At 34.3% G+C, this 11,274-nt stretch overlaps 1 protein-coding gene across 1 annotated transcript in view; it reads right to left on the bottom strand.

Annotated features, from left to right (window-relative positions):
- CCDC171 (coiled-coil domain containing 171) overlaps positions 1 to 11,274 on the bottom strand; it is a 382,203-nt gene that overhangs the window by 317,434 nt on the left and 53,495 nt on the right. The window contains exon 8 of the mRNA XM_012665015.1: positions 4,553 to 4,645. Within this exon, the coding sequence (XP_012520469.1) occupies positions 4,553 to 4,645 (93 nt within the window). The remainder of the gene's footprint in view (positions 1 to 4,552; positions 4,646 to 11,274) is intronic.

Genomic DNA, 11,274 nt, shown 5'->3' with positions numbered 1-11,274 from the left:
ACCCGAAGGATGGACATATTTGAAACACGGAATTGGGGGGGGCCCAAGGGCAACACACGTAACCTAAACATCTGTACCCCCATAATATGCTGAAATAAAAGAAAAAAAAATTGTGGTACATATACACCATGGAATATTATATAGTCACAAAAAAGAATGAAATCTTGCCATTTGCAACAACGTAGATGGAACTGGAGAACATTATGTTAAGTGAAACAAGCCAAGAACAGAAACACAAGCCTTACATGTTCTCATTTTTCTGTGGGAGCTAAATATTAAAAATAATTGATCTCATGGAGACAGAGAGTAGAATGATGGTTACCAGAGGCTGGGAAGGGTAATGCTGAGAGGGGGATAAAGTGGGGATGGTTACTGGGTGGAAAAATATAGTTATATATTTAGCTAGAACGAACAATATTTGATAGAACAACAAATAACTATAGTCAACAATAAGTTAGGGTGTACTTTAAAATAACTAAAAGAGTGGAATTAGAATGTTCCTAATACAAAGAAATGATAAACGCCTGAGGTGCTAAATACCCCAATTACTCTGATTTGATTAATTCACATTGTATGCCTAAATCAAAACATCACATGTACCCTATAAATACATATAACTATTAATATCATATACCTATAATTAAAAATTTAAAAATTCAAAAAAGAAATGAAGCCTAATAGGAAAATATTTCAAAAATTAATCCATATAAATAATTACCAGAATTATTTTTAATTATCCAAAAAATATTCTTGATTAATTGAAATGCTTATTCTTACACTAAAGTAAGGAAGTAAAATAGATATGTAGCTACAACTCAATTTAAATTTTCAAATTTGGCCTCTTAAACTCTATTTTTCTTCATTGTTTTATCTAAATTCAAAGTTTACAAGTCAAATAATAAATCTAGGAAACAATTTATTTGTTTACATTGCTATCTTCTTTCAGAAAATAAGTATACTCAATCACAAATGGTAAACCAATCCAATTGAAAGAAAAGCAGACATTAACAATTTTCAGTCAATTCTTTTGCTCTTAACTCTACTTTCTCATTTTTTATGCCACAGCATACAAACAAATTTAATAACAGAAGATTTCAAATATATATTTAACAATAGTTTATGATATGACAGTGATTAATTACAGCTAATTAGTAGTCCCTTTGCATTTAAACTACTCTGAAACTAAATGTTACTAGATGTACCTTTTCGAAACTACTTGTCAGTATTTATATATTTGTCAATATGTACAGATTCATGGTTCAAATATAAACTTTTGCTTTTTTCTAAGTCATAGCACTTAGAAAAATCAAATATTAATTTTAAACTACGTAAGTAAAAATATATAGGGAATAATTTTCATTTTACAGCACTTTATATATTCCCAGTGACATAACTACAATGAAAAATCTGATTTTGAATTATATTTCCTTCACGAATTTAAAATTTCAGCTTTATTATTTATTGATGCCATTTTGGTGATCCAATCATTTTTTAAAAACTTACACAAATGTGCCTTAATAAACAGACACACTCAAATATGTGGGTCTGAGAATTTTGTAGGTAAAAGGAGCATTTCTTTAAAGACAAAAGTTAAAAAAAATGTTAATACAAAATCCTTATAAAATGTAGTTGCGTCTCACATTAAGAGGTTAAACAACAAAGTAAAACACTGCAAATTCTATTAATTAAAACCTAATATAGGAAAAACACCTAAGTCTTAAAAATAAAAATTAAATTAAGGAATTTAGACTTACTTTAAAAGCAGAAATCTACTGCAGCTTTGACACAGATATTAAATAACAGTTATTTTAGAAAAATAACTCTGGTAACATTGGTGAATAAAGAGCATGCAAATAGGCCATTGGGTAACAAGACTACAACACCTAAATCAAGGCAATAATTTTTAATCTAAATTAGTTTAATCTATCTGCTCATAGCCACTTTTCATTTTCCTGATTTTGGCAATCTTAACATCCTACTTGATATGAAATTCAGGAGCACAAATAAAGTGAGAAGATTTTTAGACCCACTGAAGTCAAAAAGGTTTAAACCACTTTTTCTTCTTGAAATAAGTGCATATATTTTATTTCCTTACAGTCTATTACATTCATTCGCAAAGCAATGCTCAAACATGATTACCAACCAGTCTCCAACAATATGAATAAGAACATCTTAACAGTTAATACTGAGTATCAAAGTTAATAAAATAAGTTCTGCCTTCTTAGATTAAAAACATAAATATTTTATAGGTATATATAATCTTCATTAAACTAAGCTCTTTCATTGAATCATGAATAACAAATACAATGTTTATTAGATTTTAAAACACACTATCAGAGTGCAGATAAAACATTTAAGCAAAAAGTCATAATTGTCCATAAAATATTAAATTCAAAAAAGCAGCAGACCCAACAAATATCCTCCTGAGTAATTACCTTAACTTTCCTGACACTGGTTTATGCAAGGTAAGCTAGCAGCAGGTGCTTGAGAGAACAGAGAGAAGGGAACTATTCACACAAAGCAGGGTGACAAAGGTAAACTTACATTGTTCAGTTCACTTTGTGTGACCATTTTCTCAAAAGGTAACATGAAAAAGAGCACTATGAACTTCTAACTGCATCTCAAATTCAACATGTCCAAAACTTCTCTCTTGACACTTCAAAATTTGACAGTCGACTGCACCCATGCATTTTCACACACAGTACGAACCTTGGTGTTATCCTCTATTGCTCTTGCCCTCCCTCCACACTGCAAATTAGTTATCTATAGTCATAGATTCTCCAGTACACTTTCAGTTTGTCCCCCGTTTTGGTTTCCTATTGTTGCTATTATAAATTATGTGGCTTAAAACAACATAAATTGATTATCTTACAGTTTTAGAGGTCATAAGTCTGAAATGGGTCTTCTGGGGCTAAATCGACGATGTCAGCAGGGCTGCATTCCTTCTGGAAACTCTAGGGAAGAATCCTTGCCTTGCCTTTTTGAGCTTCCAGAGGCCACCCGCATCCCTTGGCTCATGGTGGCATCACTCTGACCTCTACTTCTGTCATCACACCTCTGTCTCTGACTTTGATCCTCCGGTAGGATCCCTCTTATAAAGACCATGTGATTACATTGGGCCCAACTAGATAAACCAGAACAATCTCCTATCTCAAAATTCTCAAATTAATCACATCTTCAAAGTCCCATCTACTATGTAAGGTTACATATTCACAGATTCTGAGGATTGGGATGAACATGGACATCTTTGAGGGGCCATTACTCTGACTACCATACCTCTCCTTTCCATTTCCACAGTTACTGCCTTCATTCAGGCGTTCATCATCTCCTCATCCAACCTCCTATCTTCTCTCCCTTCACTTGATTCACCAATATGTTACCAGAGTTATTTTTCTTAAATCTGTATTTGATATCTGCTCCAAAACCTGCAATGCCTTTCCATTGCTTTCAAAGTAAGTCTACGTTTTTTAGCATGAAAAAGGACTTTCATAATTAGTCTTCATCACACCTTTCCAACATTAACTTCAAACTTTTCTCTAAGCTCTACCACACAACACTGACGCTATCCTCCCCCATCCAAAAAAAAAAAACAAGCATACTCTTATTTAGTGACTTTACCCATGCAGTTCTCTTTGTTTAGAACATTGGTCAGCAAACTTTAGCTGTAAAGGGTCAAAGAGTAAATATTTTAGGTTTTGTGGGCCATAGGGTCTCTGTCTTGACAAGTAACCACAGACAACACATAAACAAATGGGCATGGCAATCATCCAATAAAACTTTATTTACAAGAACAGGCTGCAGGTCAGACTTGGTCCATGGGCAGTAGGTTGTAAACCCCTAGTTAAAATAATGTACCCTCACTTCTCTTAGAAATTCCTTCCCATTCTCTGAGACCTAACAAAAAGGATACTTTCCTTAGGATGCCTCCATTTAATTCTTCTCCCAGATTTAATCCTTTTCTTTCTTATGCTCCCATAGTACTTTAGTATTTCATATATCTATGTATCTATATGTCCATATATATGTACATACATAGATATACAGTATCTCTGATAATGGAACGTAAGTTTCAAAAGGAACACATTCACCTTTATACTTTTCAGCTCTTAATATAGTAATAGGTGATATACGCTCAAGAAATAACATTTTTTAAATGTTCTCAAAAAGAAATTCATTCCATGGCTGTTAATAAAAAGAACAACTCCAATGAGCAAATTTTTCTGTAAAGATGGGGTCTCTGTCACAACTACTCCACTCCACCACTGTAGCACAAAAGCAGCCATAGACAAAACTTCACAAGAACAGACAGTGGATAAGACTTGGCCTGTAGGCTGTACTGTGCCAACTCCTTCACTAATGTATTGTATCTTCAACTATATACTTACCATAAATAATGAGTGTCATAATAACATGTTACTCATTCTAAGTGCACACCTTAGTTCTCTGAACATAGTGCTGTTTTTCCCAGTTATGAACACATTTTCCCAGTTATGAACACGTTTTTCCCAGTTAAGAAAACCCATACCAAAAAATATTTTTTTTTACATTTTACCTGAATAATTTCAGAATTAAATTTTGATTCCAAATGTGCTGCTCTTTCTGCTTCAATATTTTCTTCTAATTTCCTCACTCTCAGAGTAGTTGCCTGAAAACAAATTAAAAATTTAAACATATAAACACTGGTATTTAAAGCATTATAGATATGGATCACTATATTCCAGAATTATAATTAACACCTTAGATTACTGTAGCTATAGTCTCATTTTTTTTTTTTTACTTTGCAGGAGTGAAGTATAAAAATCATGCCTAAGAAGAATGCTCCAGAGCTTGCTTTCTTTTCCATTTTTAAGCTTTACTGAGGTACAATTTACATATAACCTACATGTATTGAAAGTGTACACTTTTTTTTTCTTTTTTTTTTGAGACAGAATCTCACTGTGTTGCCCAGGCTAGAGTGCCGTGGCATCATCCTAGCTCACAGCAACCTCAAACTCCTGGGCTCAAGAGATCCTTCTGCCTCAGCCTCCCGAGTAGCTGGGACTACAGGCATGCGCCACCATGCCCGGCTAATTTTTTCTATGTGTTTTTAGCTGTCCGATTAATTTCTTTCTATTTTTAGTAGAGACGGGGTCTCGGTCTTGCTCAGGCTGGTTTCGAACTCCTGAGCTCAAACAATCCACCCGCCTCGGCCTCCCAGAGAGCTAAGATTACAGGCGTGAGCCACTGTGCCTGGCCCCGAAAGTGTACACTTTGATAAGCTTTTTTAAATACACACACATACACACACTCTCATGAAATCATTATCAGAATAAGGATAGGAAACATTTCCGTCACCTTTAAAAGATTCCTGTGTCTCTTCGTAATGCCTTTCTCCAGCCCTCACCACCCCACCCCAACCCCAAGTAACAACCAATCTGCTTTTTGTCACTATAGAGCAATTTGTATTTTCTGGAATTTTATATAAATTGAATCATACATTGTATACTTTTTATCACCTGGCTTTTTTTCCCCCTCCATAATTATTTCATCCATGTGGTTGCATGTATCAATAGTTCATTCTTTTTTATTCTTAAGTAGTGTTCGAATATGGTTGATACACCACAACTGATTTATCTGTTGACATTTTGACGGACATTTGAGCTGTTTCCAGTTTTAGCTATTACAAACAAAGCTGTCACGAGCATTTGTGCACAAGTATGGACACATAATGTCATTTCTCTGAGGTAAATAGTGAAGAGTGTAATAACTGGTAGCTATATTTGGACTTTTGTTTTTGACACAGAGTCTCGCTCTGTTGCCAGGCTAGAGTGCTGCGGCACAATCGTAGCTCACAGCAGCCTCAAATTCCTGGACTCAAGCAATCCTCCTATTTCAGCCTCCCTAGTAGCTAGGACTACAAGTATGTGCCACCACGCCTGGCTAATTTTTCTATTTTGGGTAAAGACAAGCTCTCGCTATTTTACACAGGCTGGTCTCAAACACCTGGCCTCAAGTGATCCTCTTGCCTTGGCCTCCCAAAGTGCTAGAATTACAGATGTGAGCCACCACACCCAGCCACCTGAAGGTTGAATATTTTAAGAAACTGCCACACTGTTTCCCAAAGTGGTAGTACCAATTTACATTCCTAACAGCAATGTATGAAATTTTCCATTGTTCCACTCCTCATCAACATTTGGCATGGTCATTTTTTCAGTTTTGGTTTTTTGGGGTTTTTTAGACACTCAAACAGGCATGTAATGGTATCTCATTTTAGTTTTACTTTGCATTTCCCTGATGACTAATGACATTGAGCATCTTTTCATGTACATATTTGTCACCTGTATATCATCTTTGGTGAAATTATCTACTTGAATATGTCCACCATTTATTAATTGGGTTATTTTCATATTATTGAGTTTTGAAAGTTCACCAAATAACCTGGATACGAGTCCCTTTTTTTTTTTTTTTTTTTTCAGCAAATTATGGGTGTACATATGTTTAGGTTACGTGTGTTGCCCTTGGTTCCCCCCCCACCGAAGTCCGTGTTTCAAATATGTCCATCCTTCGGGTAGTGCGCATTGCACTCCTTGTGTATACAAATACCTGTCCCCTCCTCCCTCTTCCCCCCTCCTCCCACCGCCCTCCCCCTTCCCCAGCATCCAATAGATGTTGTTCTGATATGTGCATTTATGTGTTGATTGTTGGCTATGTAATTTGCAATTATTTTCTTCAAGTCTATCATTTGTCTTTTCATTCTATTAAGAGTGTCATTAACAAAGGAAAAGTTTTCATTATGATGAAGCCTATTTTATCAATTTTTCAGGCATGAGTTAGTTTCTGTCCTGAAGCAGAAATCAAGACCTTTATTTTTGAATGCCATTTTTGTTGAGAAAATGCAGCCCTGGGAAGCACCAGATTGCTAGTCCCAATGAGGGAACTGGTCATGACCTAAGCCTGTCAGGGGTAGGGAAAATAGAACTATAGAAACACCCAGCATGTCTCAGGATAACAGTAGCAAAGAAATGCCATACTTAGAGCTCTGTCTGTCAATACAGATAGCTCAAAAGTGATAGAGAAGGGCATTACTAATTTGATTCCCCTTTCTAGATAAAGTTTGGGCAAGAAATAAGTTAATATTCATTGTATTTAGTCAGCCATTTAGCCAAGCGAAGTTTTTTTTTTTAATGTTCAACTTGATTAATCTGATTTTTCCTTTTCTCCCACCATTTCTTTTTGTTTACAGACAAAAATGGTAACAGATCACAAGAGGCATAAATTAAAACTGGATAATCCACAAACTAATCAAGCTGTCTATGAATAATTAAGAAATAACTAAACTTCTTTTAGGGCAAAACATATTCCCATAATGATTGTTACAGTGCATAAACACAAATATCCCTTCTTCTCTAGAGGCCTTTTTAGATGCACTTGCTACTAATGGCCTTCGTAGTCAATCAGTAATTCTGCTTGGGGATTTAATCACCCTGTGTTTTGTAAACATTAAAGTCACAGAGTATTTTTTTACACTGAACTGTTTATTTAGATTTTATAACTATCAATAATATTTCTTAATGAGTTATTACACTAGAAAATAGTTTTCTTCAGGGAACAGAAAGTAAATCCAAATGTGATCCTTTTGGTCTAAAGATAATTTAAATCCGAAGGATAAAATAATATTTTAAGTTAGTGGAATATAATCTCTATCAAAGTAAAGAGATTTATATCCTATACTACTAGAGTATTTTGAAATAACAGGTATTCCAATGAAAGATTAAACAAAGATTAAAAAGATTAAAGCAAACATTCATGGTTTAGTGTAAAGATTCAAAACACTCCAAAAATCTGCAAATAAGGAAATGTGGATATATTTGATGAAACTAAGGAATTATTATTACTTTTTTAGGTGTGATAATGATTGGTATTTTTTAAAACTTCTATCTTTTTTAATACATACTGAAGTGTTCACAGACAAAATCATATGAAGTCTGCGTATGCTTTAAAATAATCGACCTGGGGTTGGAGTGGGGGTTGGTATTCATGAAATATTGGCCACAAGCTGATAATTGTTGAAGCTAAATCATGAGCACATGGGGGTTCATTATAGCATTTATAGTGTTCTTTCTACTTTCACGTATGTTTTAAATTTTCCATATTAAAAAATGTTTTTAAACACCAACAAAAGCAAAGGTATTAAGGTTAAAGGGGAAGTATGATGCTGGTATCATTATTAACCCAATTAACAAAATTATGTTTTGACAATAACAACAAAAAATTATTAGAATAAATTAAGCCATTTATGCCCAAACAGAAAAAGTAAATGAGAAGGCAGAGTTTAATTCAATCAATACTGTTAACGTGAGCTAAATTTTTTAAAAATTCCCTTCTCTCAAACCTAAAAAAAAAAAAAAAAGAAAAATTCCCTTCATACTCACTTCTTTTCTATCCTTCTCAAAATATGTTTCACACAGAATACCAGTCCCATGGATTGTTACTGGCTATTATATTAAAAAGCAATTTCATCATCAGAAGCATGTAAGAAACAGGATTAAAGCCAAACAATTTTTTTACTAAAAGACTTCTCAAAATGTTAATGTGACAATTTTAAAAAAGGACAAAGTTGGAAGACAAATTTCACAACTGCAAAACTTACTACAAAGCTACAGTGATCAAAACAATATGGTAAAAAAAAAAATGTGGTATTGGCATAAGAATAAACATCTAGATCCACAGAAAAGAACTGAGAGTCCAAAAATAAACCCATAATCAATGGTCAATTGATTTTTGACAATGCTGACAAGACCATTAAATGAGAAAGAATCATCTTTTCATTACATGGTACTGAGACAACTGGATACACACAGACAAAAAAATGAATTTGGATCCCATATCTCATATCACATACAAAACAAATTCAAAATGGATCAATGACCTAAACATAAGAGCCAAAACCATAAAACTCTTAAAAGAAAACATGGAGATAATCTTCACAGATTCTTAGATAAAACAACAAAAGAACAAGCAATGAAATAAAAAATAGATCAGCTGGACTTCATCAAAATTAAAAACTTATTGCCCGGCCGGGCGCGGTGGCTCACGCCTGTAATCCTAGCACTCTGGGAGGCCGAGGCGGGTGGATCGCTCAAGGTCAGGAGTTCGAGACCTGCCTGAGCAAGAGCGAGACCCCGTCTCTACTAAAAAATAGAAAGAAATGATCTAGACAACTATAAAACATATATATATAGAAAAAATTAGCCGAGCATGGTGGCACATGCCTGTAGTCCCAGCTACTAGGGAGGCTGAGGCAGAAGGATTGCTTGAGCCCAGGAGTTTGAGGTTGCTGTGAGCTAGGCTGACGCCACGGCACTCACTCTAGCCCGGGCAGCAAACCGAGACTCTGTCTCAAAAAAAAAAAAAAAAAAACTTATTGCAGCACTATTTACAATAGCAAAGATATGGAATCGATCTAAGTATCCATCAATGGATATATGGAGAAAGAAAATGTGACATAGATATACAATAGAAAACTATTCACCCATAAAAAATAATGAAATCCTGTAAGCAACATGGATGGACCTAGAGGTCATTATGTGAAGTGAAATAAGCCAGACACAGAAAGATAAATATTGCATGTTCTAACTTATATGGGAACTAAAAACACTAATCTCATGGAGGTAGAGAGTAGAATGATAGTCACCAAAGTCTGGGAAGGTCAGAGGAAGGGAATAAAGAGAGGTTGTTAATGAGTACAAATACACAGTTAGAAGAAATAAGTTCTAATGTTCAATAGCAGAGTAGGGTGACTACAGTTAACAATATATTGCATATTTCAAAATAGCAAGAAAAGAGGTCTTGAAATGTTCCCAACACATAGAAATGATAAAGGCTCTAGGTCGCGGATATCCCAAATACCCTGACTTGATCATTATACATTCTATGCATATAACAAAACATTACATTTGTACATAAATATGTATCAATATTATGTATCAATAAAAAATTAACAAATTATTATAAAAACGTATGTGCAGCAAAGAACTTTAGTAATAAAGTAAAATGACAACCTAAAAAATGGAAGAAAATATTTACAAATCATGTATCTGATAATGGGCTAGTATCTAGAATAAAGAACTCATTCAATAAAAAGACAAACAACTCAATTAAAATAAGGGTAAAGGACTTAAATAGACATTTGTCCAAAGAAGATATGCAAATGACCAATAAGTACATGAAATGATTCTCAACATTATTAGTCATTAAAGAAATGGAAATCAAAACCACAAAGAGACACCTCTTTACACCCTCTAAGATGGCTATAATTTAAAAAAGCAGAAAATAATAAGTATCAGCAAGAATGTAGAAAAATTGGAAATCTCACACATTACTGGTGGAAATATAAAATGGTCCAGATGCTGTGGAAAACAGTTTGCCTGTTCCTCAAAAAGTCAAATACAGAATTTCCATATGACCCAGCAATTCCATTCCTATATATTAATATATTCCCAAGAGAAATGAAAACACATTCAAACAAAAAAATTATACACAAAAGTTCATTTTTCATAATAGCCAAAAGTTGGCGGAAAGACCCAAATGTCCATCAATTGATGAATGAATAAACAAAATGTTGTGTATCCATACAATTGAATATTATCCAGCCAGAAAAAGAATAAAGTACCAATACATGCTACAACATGGATAAACCTTTAAAACATATATAAAAAAAAGAAGAAAGACACAAAAAAACCACATGTTGTATGATTTTGTTTATGTGAAATATCCAGAACAGGCAAATCCATAGAGACAGAGAGTATACTAGTGATTACCAGGGGCTAGGGGTAAGGGGGAGGTGGTAACAGGCAGTGACTGCTAATAGATACGAGGTTTCTTATTGCGGTGATGAAAATGTTCTGGAATTAGACAGTGGTAATAGTTACATAACCTTGTGAATATATTAAAACCACCCAATTGCATACTTTTAAAGGGTGAATTTTATATGTGAAGTATATCTCAATAAAAAATAAAAGAATCCCCAAGTGAAAGAACTAAGGACAATGTCAGAGAAGTAACAACCACCTAACTTAACCTTCAGATTCCCATTGTTGAAAAAAGTTCCTTACAAATGCTGACTTTGAATCCCTTAAACAAGGGATCCCCCGAGGCTGCAGGTATTAAAGCATGGTGCATACTACAGCAGAGAGATTCTTACTTTTTTTTTTTTTTTTTGAGAGAGAGTCTCACTCTGTTCCCCGGGCTAGAGTGCCATGGCCTCAGCCTAGCTCACAGCAACCTCAAACTCCT

Source organism: Propithecus coquereli, unplaced genomic scaffold (assembly GCF_000956105.1).
Source record: "Propithecus coquereli isolate 6110/MARCELLA unplaced genomic scaffold, Pcoq_1.0 Scaffold95, whole genome shotgun sequence".
Classification (NCBI taxonomy): domain Eukaryota; kingdom Metazoa; phylum Chordata; class Mammalia; order Primates; family Indriidae; genus Propithecus; species Propithecus coquereli.
The sequence above is the reverse complement of the archived record's forward strand: the minus strand, read 5'-3'. Positions and strand labels throughout refer to the sequence as shown.